Raw genomic sequence first — 20004 nt, forward strand, 5'->3', positions numbered from 1 at the left:
GCTCTGTTCTCCACACGAAGACTCTGAGGTACCTCTGCTCCTTTCTTCCCTTCTTGTTGGCCTGTCACCTGATCTAGAGGCTCAACTCCCTCCATACACTGAGTAACTTTCTTACAGGGAATTTGTTTGCACAGAAGTCTGTGAAAATGTGCCAAGACAGACTTAATCAGTAGTTACTATCTAAAGTGATGACACTGTCCATGCTGCTCTAACACGGTCTTTCTCTTAGGTCTCAGCATGCACTGTGCCCTGAGCTGGGGTTTCCTATTGCCTCTGCCACATTCCAGCTCCTGCTGCTGCTTCTGCCTCCCAGAAACTCTCTGTGATGCATCTTCAGGATTCTGAGGACTGAGATGCCTGAAGGCCTGAGGTGTGCTGCCCTTTGGGCTGTGGCAGGAGCCAGAGGAGCCGCAGCTCCCAGAGCTCGGTGCAGCTGCCGGCTCAGCCCCTCCTGTTTATTTAGCCTGGCTGCGGCTCGGAGCGGTGCAAATGGAGGCGCTCCCAAGCGAGCAGGAATGCGTCGTGCAGTCTGGCTGGCTCCCGTCCCTTTTGGCGTGATCAGGAGCGGCTCCAAATGCGTGTACGCAAACACAGAGCCAATGTTGACAGCTTTACAAGAGCTGGAGTGGTGGGCAAAGCACACTCCGACTGCTTTGCAGCACAGCTAAGTGTACCCTGGACGTACAAAACTCCGTAGCCTGAAGGATCAACAACTTGGGGAGTGGGGGAAGAGCTCCCCTAAAAATCCAAGGCAATTTCTGGAAACCTGCCACTCTTCCTGACCTTCTGGTTACAGAGAGTTCAGGGTGTCAGCTTGTGGCTGAGCTGGTACATTAGAGGATTTAATTTCTGAGCTGAAATTTGTCAGCTGTATAAAGAAGTTGAGAGGAGTGAAAGAGGACTGCCTGATGGCCCCTTTGCTTGTCTGGACTGGGATCTGTGTGCTCCCTCCCAGGGCTTCCAGACACAGGCGTGGAACTGGGGAAAATGTTGGACAGGCTGTTTCTGAAGCCAAAGGAGAAGCTGTTCCTAGAGCAGCTTCTCCTGCTATGCTCTGTGGAGAGACCCCAGAAGCTGTGGCAGGTGGTGATCTGAGGAGTACATCCAGGCAGTAAATGGACAGTCCTCGTCCAAACTAGTTAATCTCTCTGCACCTTTTTTTTAATCAGAGAAGTGTATCTAAATTAATCTCTTACATTCTCTGTTTTTCACGTATATGCAAACAGCAGAGGAGCAAGTTTAGCAATGTGTAGGTTGGACCATATATTTTAGGATCTGTTTGCTGACTTATTTCTTGGGGGATTTTGGGATCATAGTTTGAGATACAAGTGCTGTGTGTGCAGGTCTTTTAATAGCACTGAAAAATGATTGAACTTCTGTGTTTTAATCCTGCATGTTTCTTTGTGTGCTGCTTTAAAGATGACAGGATGTCACTGCTCTGCTGCAGCACCATCTTAGTAAGGAGGAAGAGAGACTCCAAAGAGAGACATTCCAAAACATGGAGATAAATTCTTCCCCGTTCAGCTTTTCAGTTCAATGCTTGCATTGACAAATGCATAATTGCTTACACAACGTTTGGAAGACATGAGGTAAAAAGGCAATACAAAACTGATTTTTTGAGCTTATCTCTATTGTTGTACTCCAATACACTGAGCAGTGAAAGCCAAGTTGCTTTCCAGCCTCCCTGGATGACTTGTGTGCTGACCCAGACACTCCACAGGTGCCTGGGAAGGGAAAGGAAAGGAACATTTCTGTGAGCACTGGTGCTGACACATTGTACTGGGACAACCTCTGCAGTCCCAGTACCAAAGCACTGTCCTTGCTGTGGTTTCTGCTGAGGCACACACCTAACAGAACCTGCAAGGCTTGGGGACCAAAGGCTGCAGAGAAGGAATTCTGAGTGCACTTAAGTTGAGGGATTGAGTCCATAACCTTGTAACCAAAAGTCATCCCATCCCTTCAATGACAGGAAAACTTGGATCCAAGCCTCCACAGGCACTGATATAGCAAAGGTAGGACAAAAACTCCAAAAAGTAAATGGTAAGTTTCAGAAAGGGTATGTGCTTCCATTTGGGGATAAGAGGAGGCAGTTTTTTGACGTAAGACACTTGGGAACACATGATGTAGGGTGTTAAAAGGGCACCACTCACCTTCTCTAGTCACTCCACTCCCTTCTCCCAGTTCTTTTTGCTTTCCTGTTCACAAAGCTGTGCCTTGCCATTTTCAGGTTAGAGCAGTTAGAAAATAAGAAATGCCTATTGCTAAACATGCTCAGCTGTGAGATCTGACATTGTTTATATTGCCCTGAAAGCAAATATTCCACGTGTTTGGATACAACCTGGCAAGAGTCTTACATGCTAGTTATCCTGTCCTGAAGTAGAAATAAATTACAGATAAATTTCCAGGGCAGTGTAAAGGGAGGAGAAAGGCAGGTCTGGAGGATGTTTTTCTCCTCCACAGTTGCTGTCAGCTTCTTCCCTTACAATCCAGGAGGTCTGTGAGTTACCCAGGAAAAGGGAGAGAGCTGGGCAGTGGGAGTAGGACATGCTCTGCAAACACAGCGCCTGCATTTTTGAAGGTGTGTGCTTTGCAATGGGTAATTTGGTCCTCTATTGTCTGCAGAATAACAGCAGTGACAGCATTGACTTTCTCTAATGAACAGCTGCTCAGTGCTAGGATCTATTCCCGGAGGAGGCTCGCAGGGATGAATAAGGTTTCATGCTCCTCCTCCAGAGAGGGTGAGAAAGTTCGCAGAACAGAAGATTGTTGCTTGATTGTCAGAGATCTCCAAATCTTGACCTGCTGACAGCTGAGAGCTGAATGTGTCGCCATGCAAGTCATGTTTAACCTTCCAGCACTTCTGCCAAGGCAGGGTGTTCATGGAATCGGGAGAGAGGTGTTAGTTCCCATCCAAGCAATCGTCCTCTTGTCACTGCAAACGACCATCACAAATTGGCTGAACAAAAAGCATTTTCCTCCTGTTGCACTGCCTGAATTCTTTGCTGATACTCTGCACTAACAAGAGCAGAGAGGCAGGAGAGGATCACTCTTGAATTATGGATGCATTAGAGGCAGAGCCAAGTTATGAACTCTTGGAGATGGAAGTCACTGATGGATATTATAACTCAAGCCATAAGCTCAAATAAATATTCTGAGCTTTGTCCCAGTCAGCTCCCCTTGGTGCCTCCCTTGACATCCCTGCTCAGAGTTCACCTTCACTGTGAAATGTCACAATTGGATTTGTGGAGATTGGGCAGCCTCAGGAGCGTTCTGAGGTGTGTCTTGCCACTCACTCCCTCACTCACTCACTCACTGGTTCCCTGTGCTTCCCTCCCCACCTCCTTTTCAATTTATAACATGCATCATCATAAACGCTTTGTTATATCTCCTCTGTGCCTGCCCTGAACCCAGCTCCAGGCACTGAGGGATGCTTGTGAGAGCAGTGGTGCAACAAAGTGGAGCACCCAGGTTTGGCCTGACCCCCCTATCTCATGACAGGAAAGTAGAAAAACACATAAACTGAGAAGTTCTCTGTAGTGAGTCATTTGGAAACAATAAACTGCAGGCAATATTTTGAAATATTTCTGCTGCTGATAAGTAAGTCTGGGCTCTTGGTATGTGGTAGAACCTTTGTTGTCTCCCTGTGCAGGGGTTAACAAGCTGTGCAGGAAGAGGGCTGCCTTCTCAAACTCTTTCAGTGCCCTAAGAATTTCCCTCAGTTCTGTGCACTACTCACAGTGATCCCAGAGCCATTCTTGGCACCCATAAGTGAAAAGAGGTAAAATTGATCCATCTGATTCAGAAGGGCAGAAAGTCCACAAAGGCCTCAGTGATGGAGAGTTTTGATGTGAATCCATGGGTTGTGCCTTGGGCTGTGCAAAGCTTTTGCCTGGAGCAGCTCTGCTGCTTGGAGAGACAAAACAAAGCTGGCAGAGTGGGAGAAATCTCAAAGCCCAAGTTTTAAATAGCAGCTCTGTGAAAGCTTTTCATGCCCCAGAGCAGCCAGCTCGGCGCAGGTGCATTCAGTGACCTGTTTTGTTCAGGCAGTGAAAGATGTCTTGGAAAACTGCAGCTCTTCTTTTCTTTTGGTTCTGACAATTCCCTCTTGACCTGAAATTGTCTTAATGGCAGCGGAGACAAAAAGCCTCATGTTGGTTTTACTCTTCGATGTGTGCTGGAATCCCCTGTGTGGAAGTTTCCCAGGTTAGCTGGGTACTGTTCTTGGGAACTGTTTCAGTTCCTCACTGAAACACAGTTTGTGGGAGCGAACTTGTGATCCATTGTGTCCAACCAGCCTAGAGAGGTGGCAAGGGGAAAATGTGCTCCAAAGGGGCTCAGTTTGAAGAGAAACTTGACTTGTGGACTTGCTCTGAGACACCCACAATGGAATACAAAGCTGGAGAGAAATGTTTGTGCAAGAAGTGTAAGGGGCATTCATCCATGCACACACCCAGGAATGCACTGAGAAAGCAAGCAGAGCTGTTTATAATATAATTTTCAGTAATGATCAGATATAAGGCCTGGGCTAATATATTTTCCCAATAGTTTTTCAAGGCTGAGAGTAAGGTAAAACCTCTCTCCTATTGACTGACAGCACTACCAGGCAGCTGTCAGGGACCAAGTGATACAGGACAAGTGCCTTCAGGTGAAGCTTCTATAACCTGTAAAGTGCCTTTGCCAGTCAACACCTGGGGCCATGCACCTGATGGAGCAGATGAGTGTTTAAGTCAGGTTTGAGCAGCTTTCTCTCTTTCTCTGCTCCAAGGTTGGTGGAGAAAGCTGCTTGGAAATCTGGCAGGGAATATATTACCATCTGGCTGGTGTTATTTTTTTTTACTCTAGATTTATTTTTTCCCCCAGCAGTGCAGAAAAAGACAGCTTTTTGCACACAGACATGCCTCAGCCATGTCCTGCCCAGCAGGTATGTGGCAGCCAGTGGTGTTGGGTGAAGAATCTCACTCCCGGGGTAGGATGGAGATCCTACCATGGATATGCCTGCTCCCAGGATATGTGGTGTCAGCTGCTGCCCTGCTCCTTTTCAGCAGAAGCTGCCGTGGCCCTGCAGGCAGTGATTTGTGTCCAGGGTGGGTATATTTGGCTTGCTGAGCCCTGTGCAGGGTGAGCTGAGCCTGAGCCTGGGGCTGTGTGGAGATGTGTGACCCCATCCAGCCCTGCTAAGCTCAGAGCAGCTCCTCACCTGGCTCCTTTGCACCACTTTCCTCAGCTCATTAATCACAACTTATTGGGTTCTCCAGTGTCTTTCCAGCACTGTGGCCTTTCCTTGAATGTTTCCTTGAATTGTTTGGATGCTGCATGAATGGCCAGTGAGGGTCTCCAGAAGTGACCAGAGCAGGTGGTAGAGGACAGCATGTAAAGAATGGCAGCTGTAAAACCCTTTGCCTTTGTTTCTGATGCTCTTTCATGTGTTTCCTTCCAAATCCTGGCTGGAAAGCTCCTTCTCCTTGTTCTTTCTCTGACGTTGCCTCATCCCTCTGTGCCGTATGGGGTAGATACCTCACATTAACAATGTGCAGAGTAGCCTCACCCATCAGTCTGGGTCTCACTGAAGTCCCTGTGCTCAGTTCTTGTGCAGGACTAATGATTACTTGTGGATTTCAGTGCTTTGTTGAACTAGAACTGGAGTTAAAAGAAAGCTGCTGTTGCAGAGAGCCTTGAGTTTCTCTGATCCTTGAGCTTATGTGCCTGGGGTGGAAGCTCTCGAGCCAGTATTTGCATTAAGCCCATTTTCTGCCTCAGTAGTTCAGAGTGACCAGGATTTTGATATGATTGTCAGTGACTTCTCAGAATCCATATCCTGTCCCTGTACTGTCTCCCAGGTTGTCACCTGCTGCAGCCAAGTGTGCTGGCTGTGAGGCTGAAGGTGTCCGTGCATGTGGGCAATGGGAGCAGCAGTGGATGTGATGGAGCGAAGCCCTGGCCAGCCCAGAAGGGGACTGGGTTTGCCTGTCCGCACCAACCCCTCTGTTTAGGGTACTCATTCCACTGGAAGGAGGACAGCTGGCTTGGCTCTTCCCTGCCCCAGGGCAGCTCCTCTTGCTGCTGTTTGCCCAGGGCTGGGATTGCAGGTCAGCATGGTCCGGCCACTGCCCCAGGTCAGGCACTGTGGGCGCTCCTCGGTCTCTGCTTCCATCTGCTGGACAAGCACTGGCTCCTGCTCACTCCTGGTTTCCCTTGGTGCCTCAGGGATTCTGCTGGCTCGTCTTGACCGTGCTCACGTAATTCTAGAGATGGAAATCCCTTTCACGCACGTATGGACTGCAAGAACATTTCAGCCTGGAACCAATGCTTTGGCAAGGCTGCCCTGCTTAGATTGACTGGCACTGAGCCTGGGGCTGGGCTGAGCACAGCACATTCAGTGCAGCCCTGTGAGCCTCCTGCCATGCAGGCAGCTCTGCCTGTGAGGCTGAAGCTCCTCTAGTTTATATCCCCAAGGAATTCAGATATGAGTGAATTGTTTGGATGCTGCATGAATGGCCAGTGAGGGTCTCCAGAAGTGACCAGAGCAGGTGGTACAGGATAGCATGTAAAGAAACATTGCTTTCCTTGGACATCTCCCTCAGCATCTGGCAATCAGAGTCCCAGTCAGAGTATCCCAGTCAGGAGCAGTTTGGGCTGGGGACTGCAATGAGACCATATTTAACAGTCCTGGTAAACGTGTCCTTTTTGAGCTTGTGTGAATCTCTTGGATTTTGAACTCTGCAGCACCTTGATACACTGAGTTCAGAAAGGTCCTGCTTTTATTTGTTTGAGACCTGCTGCCAATAACTTTCTTTGCAGGCCTAATTGTTACTGGCACTATGTGACTCCTCTACAGTTATTTCTCCCTTCATGAGAACGACAACAAAAGTGTCCCCCAGAGTTAGGGGTATTTGAGAGAGCTGGAGGAACTGGTGAGGGTCATGAACATTCTGGTCTGCTCAAGAGTGCTCCGGTTGTTTTCATCTGACAACAGAAATTTGGCTGCTGCAAAGGCATTTCCTTAACCTTCCCTTAACCTCTGCTCAGCAGTGGGCAGACACAGGCAGAAGGTTCATTTCAAGCAGAATATCCCCATCCCATTCTCAAGGCATTGTGCAATGCAGCCTGGAGACCTTCCTGTAAACCTTGCTTGATTTAAGTGTTGGCTCTGGGTCTGTGCACGTACAAGTTACACAGCACTGTCTCCTCCAGATGTGGGATGACTGATCACTCTTTGTGCTGTCAGGTGAAGGCCAGGACGCAGCCATGACCTCTCTGTGTTGCAGTTTACAGTCCAGCATCTGGCTATTAGAATTTCTTTAGCCAAGTGACTGGATTCTTTCTGAGCTGCTCCAGTGCCTTGGCAGGGTGAGTGTTGGTGTTGCTCTGTTTGAGGACAGCAGTGTCTTCCTTCATCTAATGAACAAACATCCATGTAGCAACAGTTCATGACAGTGTTGGGCTGAAATTCTACTTGTTTTCCATGTGAAAATCCTGTTATTAGAAGCCATATGATTAGAGTAAATTTTGCTGGGCAGATTGTTTGTTTTTTTAGTAAAAATTCTGTAGTCAAATAAAAGCAAGACCTGTTTTTCTCCCCAAGTTGGGCCCAAGCCATTTCCACACATGAGACTGCCCAGGGAAGCACAGCTAGGGAGCCAGGACTCTACTCTTTTTTTCTGGGAACTTTGCATCTTGGAAGGACAGACTTTTTTTTAATTTTTGACATTAGGTTCCCAGGCAGCAGGAGGAGATGTCACCATCGTCGCTGCTCCGGAGAACACCACGGTGGTGGCTGGGGAGAGCGTGGTGATGGAGTGCATGGCAGCTGCTGATCCCACCCCCTTTGTCTCCTGGATACGACAAGGTGAGTATGAGGGACAGGACTAAACTTCTGTTATCCATAGGAACCTGTGGATACTTCAGTCTAAAAATCTATTAAAAGTGGAGAAATCTGGGACAGGAAGGGTGCTTGTAACGCCGATACCTAATGACACAGGTGGTGTCGCAGTGTGGGGTGTCCTTGCTGAAGTGGAATTATTAATTAAATCTTGAAGGTTACAAAGCACACAATTCAATTTATAATTGTTTGACCTGTGCCTGGATACCTTTTGATCTAAATTAATCTTTCTCATGTGAACTGGAGCAGTAAAGGTCGTGAGATGGGGTCAGGTGCCACTCCTCCCCGGGCTCCAGGGTTACTGGGGATTCTATGGAATCTGCCATTGCACTGGAGAAATAGCTTGTATTATCTTGCAGCATTATAAAACTTGATAAGATCTGTTAATCCTTGGAGTGACTGGGACTGTTACTGGGAGGTTTTTGTTGAATGGAGGGATTGAGGAGCTGATTAGGTCTCATCAGAGGTGTATGAATGAGCTGGGCTGGCAGATGTTACCTAGGGCTGATAGCCAAAGTCATGAGTTGGATGCCAGTGTCACTTCACTGAGAATCACATCCATCAGATGTGTTTCAGAGGCTCTGACTGAAGACATTCTCAGCTCAGAGGCTGATTCTCCCCTAGAAAAGGCTCTCAGTCATTTTCATAAATCCAGGTCACGATTTAAGAGTCCTCTCCCCTGTAACCATTTATTGTGGTTGGTTTTCAGCCCAGATTTGTCCACAGGCAGTAATTTTAGCATATAAAAATATTTCCTCTTCCCCACAAAAAAAGGAGCAAAAAAACCTCAGAGGATACCACTTTGGAAATCAAGTGAGCAAGGCTTAAATGTTATGGCAGAAATGTTTCTAGTTTATCCCATGTGCTTTATAATTACAAATGCTCAGCATTCCCATGCTAGATCACTTACTGCTTTACTGAGAGTTGTTGATGCCCATGGTAAAGTAGATAATATTAGAGTTAATTATCATTAGAAGAGTTTTTCATGAGGAAGGAAGACAAGGGTGGAGGGGGAAGGATTGGTGAACCAGTTCTTTCCATGCTTTATTTTCAAGTGTTTGCTTGGTCCCAGTCTCCTACCTTGTGTGGACTCTTCAATTTAAAAGGATGGAGAAACAGTGCAAGTCATTCTGAGTTACACAAGTTTATTTCCAAGCTTTCATTTAGGAGCAGAGTGGGTTACTAGACCATCAGTCACGTGGGGAATACTGAGGATGTACCTCCAGGTTGCCAGTTTGGCTCTTGCCAGCCTTGGTGGTGTCAGCTAAGTGCTACCATCTGGAGACAGTTTTCCAACCAAGTGCCCCAGTGCAAACGGGGTGTGCAGATTGTGGGCTCTGAGTGTGCAGCCACTGAACTGTGAGGCCATCTGAAGATCCCCCCAAAGTGCAGGGAGGGGGCAGAGGATCTGCTCTCAGCCACATTCCCTGCTGATGGTGCTAAGTCAGTGCAGCTGTTCACAGTGGAGGTGGGGAGTTTGTTCTGTGTGAGCTCCAGGCTTGGCTGAAGCTGGAGAGGTAAAGGCAGGCAGTGCTGGAGAGGTGCTTCTGCAGGTGGAGAGAGACAAGCTCTGGTGGTGCACAGGTACTGCCTGGTCCTCCCAGACTGCAGATTTGTGCCAGACCTCCCATCCAAACCTCTCCTCAGCTCGTCCCCAGCTCTTGGCTTTGTCTCCCACACGTTCTCAGAGGTACCAATGCCATATCCCTGAGATTCTCACCTCAGAGTAATGCTGAGAATATGCAGTGCCTGGCACCAGCCTCTGCCCTGTCTGTGATGCCGAGGAGCCCAGGGCTACTTGAAGTTGTAGAAGGATATCTTGGCTTCTGGCCTGTGATAAGGAGCTGCCCTTTCCTCCTTCCCTACTCAGCAGTGCTGAGCACCAAGCCTGGAGAGTGGGGAGAAGGCAGCTCATGGCCCATGTCTCTGACATAAGAACCAGTGTCCCAGGGAGCACCAGGTGTCTTTCTGACACCTCACAGCCAAGCTGTGAACAAGGAGTGGATCAGGAAGCTCAGTAAATTTGGGTTCACATCCAGAACACGGAGGAGGAGGAGGAGCCCCTGAGTTGTCAGTGATTCAACAGTCTTGCTGACATTGCATGAATGAGTGTCAGTGCTCATAAAGGTCAGCAGGCAGATCCAGCAGCTTTTCCAAACCGTGTGTTAGCACAGCTTTCCCTTGAATGTGCTATTCCTAGGGCTCTCATTGCAGGCACACCCTAGGCATCAGAGACTGCTTTGATCCAAACCAGAACTTTTTGGATTATTACAGGCTAAACTAAACCTTGAGGCAATGTTGGCTTGTGCTGCCTGTCAAGCACTGAGGAGTGTCCCAGCAGGAATCTCCCTCTGTGCTGGGGTTTGTGATTTGGGGGTCTCTCCACTCCCCAGCTGCGATCCTGGCATTGCTTACAAGCCCTCATAAAGGGCAGCCTGGGCTCCCTCCCGCATTTGTGCACGTTTCTTCCTGCAGATGGAAAGTCCATTTCCACAGATGTGATTGTGCTGGGCCGGACAAATCTCCTCATTCCTTCCAGCCAGCCCCATCACTCCGGGGTGTACGTCTGCCGGGCCAACAAACCCCAAACCCGGCAGTTCGTTACCGCCGCAGCTGAGCTCCGCATCCTCGGTGAGTAGGGCAGGCAAATTCTCAGGCACAAATGCTGACCAGTTTGCTGTGGGTTGCATGGATCAACATCCAGGAGATCCCCAAGGCTTTGTGGTCTTTGTGGCCTGTGCTGGGTGAAGTGGGAGCTGGGTTAGAGCCAGGAGGCCCAAGCTGGGATAGTTCTCAGTGGGAGTGTCACCTCTTTAATTTGGGGTTTAGTTCCTGGTATTTACTGAACTGTTTTATGCCTTATTCTTGTTCTCCAGGGTTCCCCCTTGGAAATCTCTATCAGCAATTAACTTTCAGTATCCTAGAAGCCAGCAGGGAGAACAGCCTAGGATCAGGGAATGCAGCACATGATTGATACAGAATTTATTTTTCCTTTTGGACAGAGTCTAAATTAAGCCTCTAGAGTCTGCCTGGCAAATCCCATCTTGTAAGCAAAGCTGCTACTGAATAAAACATAGCACCGAGTGGGGAGGATAAGGGATTTGCTTTGCTATTTTTTCCTCCTCCTTCCTACTTTAATTTTTCCTCTCTCCTCCCAGCTACTCCCAGCATCTCCCAGGCTCCTGAAACCATCTCCCGCACGCGAGCCAGCACGGCCAGGTTTGTGTGCAAGGCGGAGGGAGAGCCAGCCCCCACCATCCACTGGCTGAAGAACGGGGAGCCCATCCTCTCCAACGGGCGCGTGAAGGTGCAGAGCAGCGGCAGCCTCGTCATCAACCAGATCGGCCTGGAGGATGCTGGCTACTACCAGTGTGTGGCTGAGAACAGCCTGGGCATGGCCTGTGCCACCGCCAAGCTCTCGGTGATCGTGCGGGAGGGTTTGCCCAGCGCTCCCAAGAAGGTCTCGGCCGTGTCCCTGTCCAGCACCACCGTCCTCGTGTCCTGGGAGCGGCCGGAGCACAACAGCGAGCAGATCATCGGCTTCTCCTTGCACTACCAGCGGGCTGTGGGTAGGTGTCACCTCCCTGGGCAGCACAGCTGTGTCAAAGGTAAAGGCACAGGTTGACCTTCTTCCCCAGCTAGTGACAAGTGTGAGGCAATTCCCTTTTCATTTCAGGTAAGGGAATTTTCTCCTGGAGTCGGTATCAGCTGTTGACAGTGCCTATGGATTAGCCAACATAGTCTAACTTCTTGATTGGCAGTAGTGGGCCCACATAGCTGAGCTGTCTGGATTCCATGAGACCAGGAACTGCTGATTTTATGCATACTGATTTTGTATGCAAAGAGTGTGACTGCTAACAGTGATATCAACCAGCTGCACTGTGTACAGGGGGAATCACTAAATTATCCACACCCAGAATCTGAAGTGAGGCACTGGCTCTCTTGGGGTATGTCTTCCCAAACAGCCAGCAAGCCAATGCTCCTGCTGAACTGTTGCCAGAACTCCTCTGAAAATTAAACTGGTAACTGCAGCTGCTTCAGCATGGATTAAGGAGTTTGAGTCAAAATGTAGACATCAACATTGAGGCATTGGAATTTCTGCCCAAAATATAAGAGATGAGGCTGTGCAGGTGCTGGGGAAACTGGAGAAGATATAGTGGTTTTTAAATTGGATTTAATCTGCAGACCTTGTGAATTAAGTGATTTTTTCAGGAATGTCTTGGCAGTTCACTGACCTGCTGATCAGTGTTTCCTTGGCTCTAGGAACAGATAATGTGGAATACCAGTTTGCTGTCAATAACGACACAACTGAGCTGCAAGTCAAGGATCTGGAACCAAACACCAACTATGTCTTCTATGTGGTTGCATATTCCCAGCTCGGAGCCAGCCGGACGTCCTCTTCCATCGTTGTCCAGACCCTGGAGGATGGTGCGTTCAGTTAGATGGTACTGGTGCCTAGGAAATGTTCTTGGCCTGGTTGATGGTGAGCACTGAATGTGCTACAGAGTGGTAGCAGCTCCTAGAAACCTAAACCTGCACCCTGGTCTCACCATCAGCTTGGGTGATGAAGGATATGAAAATACCCTGGCTGATGGTGGGGCCCATGAGAATCCTTTGGGAATTGCAGGCAGCTCCTAAGGGCTTTCACCTAACGCATGTGATATTGCTCTAAGCTTCATTCTGGGTCAGACTGGATTTCAACTCAGAGGAAACATCTACTGCAATTTGTAGGGGTGGGAGGAGCCTCGAGGCTGGACCCCTTAAGAGCCAGTAGTTTGTGTTGATCTAACCATTTATCACATAGCATTTTGTGAGCAGTAAAGGCAGAGTGCCAGAAGCACAGCTGCCCAACGGGAAGCCATGCACAGCTTTCAACAGGCTGCAGGACAGAGGCAAGCAGAGATGGTTTTGGCAGACCTCGTGTGCATTATGTGCTTTTAATGCTCTTGACGTGGTGACCTGCGTGGTCCCATGTGTATGTCTGAAGCCTGAAAGGCTGAGTTGAAAGCATGAAAGCTGCCTGCAGCCCAGAGTTGTACTTCTCAAGGGAGGGAGGATTCCCAGGCTGCAGTTTGAATCTGTGAGCCATTTGCTTTTGTGTCTCCTTTGTGCTCCACGTACAGCACAAGCTGAGAGCTGGTGTGTGCCACCCTGCCCAGTTTGCTCTGGGTATGGGTCCCTGGGAGCAGTGTGGCTGTGGCCAGCAGGCTCTGGTCAGCCTGGAAGTGGAGCAGCCAAGCATCTCCCCTCCCCAGACTCTCCTGAAGGGCTGTGGTGTGCTGGTTCCTGCAGGACAGACACCAAGTCACCAATGGCTGTGGTAGAGCCAAGTCAGTGGCCTCCAACCATCTCAGAGAGCTGGCAGAGATGTGTTGAGGTGTTGCTGTGGTCTTTGCTGACTTCTCTTGGTTGTTTACCCAGTTCCCAGTGCAGCCCCTCAGCTGTCCCTGTCGAGCATGACTCCTGGTGACATCCGTGTGACGTGGCTGCCTCCTCCTCCCGAGCTGAGTAATGGCAAGATAACCAAGTACAAGATCGACTACTGCACCCTCAAGGAAGGTGAGGGAAACACCATTTGGGGGTTGTGTTGTCTGCTCCAGTGGTGTTAACAGCATGTAATGTCAAGGGTAGGTGGTGCAAAGCTGAAAATAGGGACCCATTTTACCCAAGGGAGGAGAACCCTTTCATAGCCTGGCTCTGTCTTGTGGTTATGGCAGTGGCACTTCATACCACCTCAAGGTGCCTTTTTGTGTGGTTGTGGACGAGCCATGTCCCCAGGAGAATGGCCTGACCCATGTTTTAGCTGTCCCAGAAATGTCTGCATGAGCAGCCCTTCACTGCCATCTGCACTGTGTTTTGGGGAAAGAGCTTTATGCTGCATGGAGAAGAGGAGTAAATGCTCTCAATTTCCTTAAAATGGAGTCTAATCAAAGTGATCCTTGTGAAAAAAAAAAAACCCTAAATACCCTGTCCAGGTTGTGTTGCTCTATTACCGAGTTTTATCTGATTTTATTTACATTGTCAGGCACACTAAGCAGGGTTCAGCAGGGATGGTAACATTTACATCTGCTGGATGTGGCTGTTCCAATTCCACGTGTGCTTGCTTTGCAAATCCTTCTGGGTATTTGCTCTTAAAACTGTCAAAGCTCTGCAGCTTCTCACTTCCCAGGGTCATGATTCTTCCTGAGAGAAGGATGGCGAGTGTGATGAGGTGCTGGACATGTTCCCATGTATTTGAACTGGCTTAGTAGTCTGTGCTGTGACTCCTGGCTCTGGTTCTTTTGCCTTGAGCCTGCACATGGCTCAGTGTCATCGTAAAACCTTGGAAACACTTGCAATCCAGGGATCACACTCAGCAGTACGCTGTTACATAGCAGGGACAGTGCTCCTGCTCCAGCGCCAAGGGAAGTTGAAATCAAGACCTCTGTGTACTCTAAACAGGCCACATGAATCTTCAGCAAAACCAGTTAGCTGATACAGTGAAAATCCCAGGCTAGTCTCAGTTTAAATTTCCTGTTACCTCCCTTATGAACTTGGGTGGGCTGAAGAGGGAGCAGTAAAATCTCTGTCTGGCGTGGATGCGGGTGTGAATTTTGTGGAAAGCAGGGCTGCTGGACAGTTCTGGTTCACATTAAGGTGAGGGTTTAAATACAGCAGTGAGAAGCATTGGAACATGCCATCAGCTCCCATTAGCTGTGCTCATGTTCCACCATCACATCATCAGAGCAAGGTTTCTGACAGCTCCCTCTGGGCAGGCTCTGGTGCTAAAGGCAAGCTGCAATTTGGAATGTAATGAAGGGAGTTGTCAGTCAGAATATCTGCCCAGCCTTACAGTTTTTTTCTGATGGCGTAAGACTGCTCTGGGCAAAGCCAAACCAGCCCAGGGCATGCAGACCATGAGGAGGTAACGAGGCTTGTTGCTGCTCAGCTGTACCTCCCTTGGGCTGGGAAATCCCTGTTTTCAGTGGTGTCCCCTTGGTTCCAGCAGATCAGGTCACCTCCATCGAAGTGGGTGGAAATGAGACCCAGATCACCCTGTACTCACTCCATCCCAACAAAGTGTACAAAGTTCGGATCGCAGCCAGCACCAGTGTGGGATATGGGGCCCCTTCCGAGTGGACCCAGCATCGGACTCCTGACAGAGACAACCAGACACATGGTAGGAGGGCTGGGGAATGCCTGGGATTTGGGACAGGGTGGGAAACTTAAGGCATTTTCAGAGATATTCATTTTCCTTTGGGAATTACAGCCATTGGTTTGGGTCAGGCCAAAGTGCTCACCTTTACCTTGCCACTCAGCAGCCCCTGTACATCTCACTGCTTGCCTGGCAGTTGGGCTTTGCACCCTCCATGTGCAGCTGTGAAAGTTCTTTAAAAAAAAGAAAACAAACAGAACTCCAGATCCCAATGTTAACGACATTTGGGAGTGAATAGACGATTCTGCCAAACAGAGCTGAGCCATACCAGACTCCAGCAGTGGTTAAAGATGGTGATATCTCAGAACACACTGAGAAACCCCCACAGTGACTTTGTGACATTGTTGTTTCCTGTATCATCCAGCTGGGAAAGTCAGTGGTAGAGTGTGACTGACTCTCTACTGTCAGGGAGTGGAGAATTCCCACTCAGGACAGCCTTTTCCTCACACTCTTCCCTCACTACTGAGGACCAGGAGGATTCAGTAGACCAGGGAAATGGACACATGTGGCTCAATCTTTTTCTCTTGTCTTTTTCTTCTTCCAGTTCCATTTGCCCCGACAGAATTAAAGGTCCGAGCGAAGATGGAGTCTCTCCTGATAACGTGGCAGCCCCCAGCAAACCATGCCCAGATATCTGGCTACAAGCTCTACTACAGAGAGGTGGGCCAAGAGGAGTCCAGTGATGAGAGCCCTTTGGATGGTGCTGAAGATGAGAGCTGGGATGTAGGACCCATAAAACTAAAGAAGAAAGTGAAGCAGTACGAGCTGACTCGACTAGGTTAGCTGGCTGCATCTTCCTAGCACTTGATGTGGAAACCCAGGGCCTGTCTCTTGCACTTTGTAGCATCCCAGGATGCTCCCAAGAGTGTTTGCATGACTGGAGATACATAGGGCCAGGGCCATCTGAGGTGTTTTAAGATCATCCAAAATCCTTTCTGGAGTGGGGCTCTTTAGGCTTGTATTGAGCAGAGTTTAAAGCACAGAAATTTCTAATGCCAATTTAGCAGGGATTTTAACCAAGTTACCAATATACTTAGTATATGCTAATAAGTGGTTCTTAATTAGTGTTTTTATTGTGTCACTATAAAGAGTGCCAAGATTGAAATCTTCAGTCAGGACAATTATCTCTCCTTCCCTGTCTGTTTCTAAGGAGCTCTATAATTGCATGCTGTTTGAAATCTCTGTATTAAAATGCAGAGATGGGATAATTCACAGCATACTAATTTTAGCCCAGTATTCTGTCCCACTGAAGGAAAAGGGATGGAAGAGTTTCCATGACTGGAGAAGATCTGAGCAGCAGTGAGTCCTGCCTGCCTGGCTCACTGTGCTTGGCATTTCCCACAAGGGGTTGTGTTCCTAACATCTGATTGTATTAGTTATTTGATTTGCCCATTGATACAGGATGGAGAGAGAAGAGAGTCATGGCAGATGCATCCTTGAAAGAGGCTTTCTGCTTCCCAGAGTTCTTCCATCCCCCACTTTGTGCTTCACCCTGTTACTGCCAGTGAGTGGAGACTGTAGGGTGCATGTCTGTTGTGCTGGTTCATCTTACACTTGTTGCGTATATATTACGCACAGTGCAAAGGTCAGGCTGCAGCACCTGGAAGGACTGTTTGTGCCATCTCTAAATGGAGTTCTCCCAGCTCTTTCACAGCCATCTTGCCATTGAGAGTGTTAACAGTGATGAGTTTCTCTGAAGAATTTAGGTCTGTAATTATTGCGCCGAGGAAGCCACATGTGAACATCATCATGTGCTGCTCCAACCGCTGGCAAGTCAGTCGGTGCAGGGGCTGGGAGTGGGCTGAATTGGTTCCAAATGCTCTGGCACGATGATGCTGAGAAGGTTGCTTGTTCTTCTGTAATTACTTCCTTGAATTTGGGCATCCGTCAAGCGCTGATGGTTTCCGTATGATTTGGCGGCTGTGTATCGGCTATCGCTGTGTCAGGAGCGCAGGCTCGGCTTCCTCCCAGCCCAGGACATTCCCTCTGCTCCCCTTGGGCTGTTGAGTGATGTGCTCCTGCACACAGAGTAAAGGCAAGGTCAGGAATCTGGCTGTGCTGAGGAAGGGAGGGGCTCTGCACATGAAACAAGGAGGAGTGGTTGGGATTTAGAAGGGTTTTGTTTTATGGCCCTGTACCACTAAGGGCTGTAGCTTGTAGGCAGAGCGGGCAGTGGTCTCAGGAAGGGCTGGCAGCCCTAATGTGATCTGGGCTGATTATGAATTAGCTGGAGGGATTTCCTAGATCAGGGATGTCTGCCTGGAAAGCACAGCACTGGAAACCCCTCCTAAGATCCCTCTATAAAAATAAATATCCAACACTGTCTCTTGGTATTATCTTCAAGAGTCATTGAGTCCAACTGCCTGGGTACCTCAGTGGTAATCAAAAATGAAAGCAAATTCTGTCCAAATGTATTTTAGACACTGATAGGCTTGGGGCACCAACCATCTCTCTAGGAAGTTCTGGTGTTTGAGGTGGTGTTAGGAGATCCCAGGTTGGGCACTGGGCGTCCCAGGCTGAGCTCAGATGAGGTGTGCTCCATGTCAGTGCAGACAAGGTCCAGAGTGGTCACTTGGCTCCACAGCTCTGTAGTGTCACTGAAGCCAGTGCTCTGTCCCTTGCCTTGGTTTGAGGTGTGCCTTGAAATAGAAGACCTCTCCCATCTCGTGCTGATCCCTGGGGCAAACCATGTCTCTTTAGAGTGGTATCACCAATGGTACTATATGTCTTATCTGAGAGGTGTGTGCTGAAGTGCTGTGAGAGAGGTGGGCAGCTGGTCAAGGGCACACAGGAAATCCAGCAACTTCATCAGTCCACAAAATCAGAAGGAAGCTTTCCTGAATCACCAGGAAGGGTTTTCCCTGAGAAATTCTTAGTGACTTCCATCGATGTTCTAGCACTTACTCCCTGTACTGAGGTGCAACTACCAGGGCCATAATTTATGTGAAAAATAAATGGCAGGGATCTGATCCTGTCTTCCACATTTCCATGAAGGAAGATTGCATTCCTTTGGAAGTAGCTCTCTGGAAATAAGGGTGTTTTCCCACTTAAAGCAAAGTATGGCTTCTGGCACCTGGCCAATATGAACACCTTGAAATGCTGAGTGAAGCAACATATTTAGCATATTGGATATATTATGCAGCCATCCAGATTAGTGATTTAAAATGATCTGGACTAGATTATTCTGCTTATATTTAATGTATGATGGAATGCAGTGAAATACATCTGTTTTCATGCTGCCTACCAGCTTCTTGACAGCTTGATAGAGTTTTATGTCTGCCTGTTCTAAGAGCTTGAACATCTGGGCCTGTTTATAAAAATTGAAGCCAATCCTCTGACTGAGAAATCCAAAATACCCCTATTTTCAGGATGTAAGGTGCTCGATCTTGCAGTCAAGCTCCCCTGGCGTCACGTGTAAGCAGCTGCTGTATTGATCCTGCCCAGGGATGGAGACAGAGAACTTGTCCTTTCCTTCACTCCATTCTCCAACAGGACCTGCCCACAGCTGCCTCACATCTGTGAGCTTTTCCTCATCGTTTTGGATTGCACCATCCGTGATGTCCCAGTGTCCCAGTGAAGCCCAGCCCAAGGCTCAGCCAGAAGGGGAGTGTGGTGATGGCATGAGATGGGCTGGGCGTTCTTTGTTCCACTGAGCCTGTGGTCCCAGCCCTTTGGAGGTTGGGTGCCCTTTGGCCTTATCCCCCTTGTGTGGGCTTGAAACATTTTTCTGTGGCTGGAGAGTGTGGAAATGCAGATCAGGCTGTCTTGGAGGCAGACAAAACTCTGTTTGCTTTTGGGATTCTTTGGGGGAGAAAAATGTGGCTGAACTGTTTTTATATTCTGAGTGTGAGCGTGTGTTGTGGAGCAGAGAAAGCCTTTGGTAATTTGTACCATCAGCCTTTGGGAGTGTAATCAGAGCAGTAATAATAAAATTGGCATCAATAAGAAAGGTTTCATTCTGCTTACGTTGTCTGGCAAAGAGAGCAGTGATCTGTGAGGTCAGGGAATGAAGAGGCATGTCCCAAATTAACAAACTTCATCAATGTGCTGCAGCCAAGGCAACAAAAGGCAGTGTGGACTGCTCTGGCTGAGCTCCTGAAGGGGCTGGCTGCTGCAGGGAATGTCTTCTTTGAGAACTTTTTATCTCCCAAGTTGTTTCTTTGATTAAACATCTCCATTAAAAATCAAGAAGCTGATGAAAGGCTGGAAGAGAGAGGGAAGTGTTTTTTGGACCAGGCAGCACTGCTTGGAGACAGAAATCCCTGTCCTGCAGCTCAGTTTGACATTCCCCACAGTGTGAGGCTCTCTGATGGGAAGAGCATGCAATGAGGACCCTCAGGTTTTTGGTGTGGGTTTTCTGTGCACTGTTGCTTTTCTAATTGCAAATTGGGAAGCTCTACTCTGAAGGCAAAACAGACACCACACAACAAAGGCTGCCAGTGACTTAACAGGGCGTTTGAGGACTTGCTGGAAGGAACATCCTCACAGCAGTGAATAAATCAGAAAGGACTTCAGAAAACAGGAGGTGCATTTTGGGGGAGGAGAGAATGTCCTTACTCCTCAAGAATAAACAGTGCAGAGCAGTCACTTCTGTGGTAGAGAGGGGAGTCAGCATGTGTAGGTTTCTTTAGCAGTTTGTAAGAAAAAAAGATCTAGAGATCCTGAGTAGATTGCTAGAGGCCAGGACACTGGTCAACCCTTGAGGGCAAGTCCATTTCCTGCTGATAATTTCTGTCAAAAGCAAGGGGAGAACCAAAAAGCAGCTGTGCTGATAACATACACCAGCTGTGAGACAGTGTGTGTGTGTGTGAGAAGCCTGTAAGTGGAAGGGAGACTCCCTGCTGTAATTTAGATATTAGGTGATATTTACTTAGGTATAAGGTAACAAAAATGTATTTATTATGTTCAAGCTATTTTCTTGGATGGTGGG

The 20004-nt window shown here is 48.4% G+C and overlaps 1 protein-coding gene across 1 annotated transcript in view; it reads left to right on the forward strand.

The window, feature by feature from the left end:
• Window positions 1-20004, forward strand: part of IGDCC4 (immunoglobulin superfamily DCC subclass member 4) — an 85284-nt gene that overhangs the window by 49156 nt on the left and 16124 nt on the right. Inside the window, exons 5-11 of the mRNA XM_054272958.1 lie at window positions 7712-7846; window positions 10355-10510; window positions 11038-11448; window positions 12143-12307; window positions 13301-13438; window positions 14868-15038; window positions 15619-15852. Coding sequence (XP_054128933.1) covers window positions 7712-7846; window positions 10355-10510; window positions 11038-11448; window positions 12143-12307; window positions 13301-13438; window positions 14868-15038; window positions 15619-15852 — 1410 coding nt within the window. The remainder of the gene's footprint in view (window positions 1-7711; window positions 7847-10354; window positions 10511-11037; window positions 11449-12142; window positions 12308-13300; window positions 13439-14867; window positions 15039-15618; window positions 15853-20004) is intronic.

The sequence above is a fragment of the Melozone crissalis genome, unplaced genomic scaffold, assembly GCF_028551555.1.
Source record: "Melozone crissalis strain CALT ecotype California unplaced genomic scaffold, PUWL_Pcris_2 ptg000014l_1, whole genome shotgun sequence".
Lineage (NCBI taxonomy): Eukaryota > Metazoa > Chordata > Aves > Passeriformes > Passerellidae > Melozone > Melozone crissalis.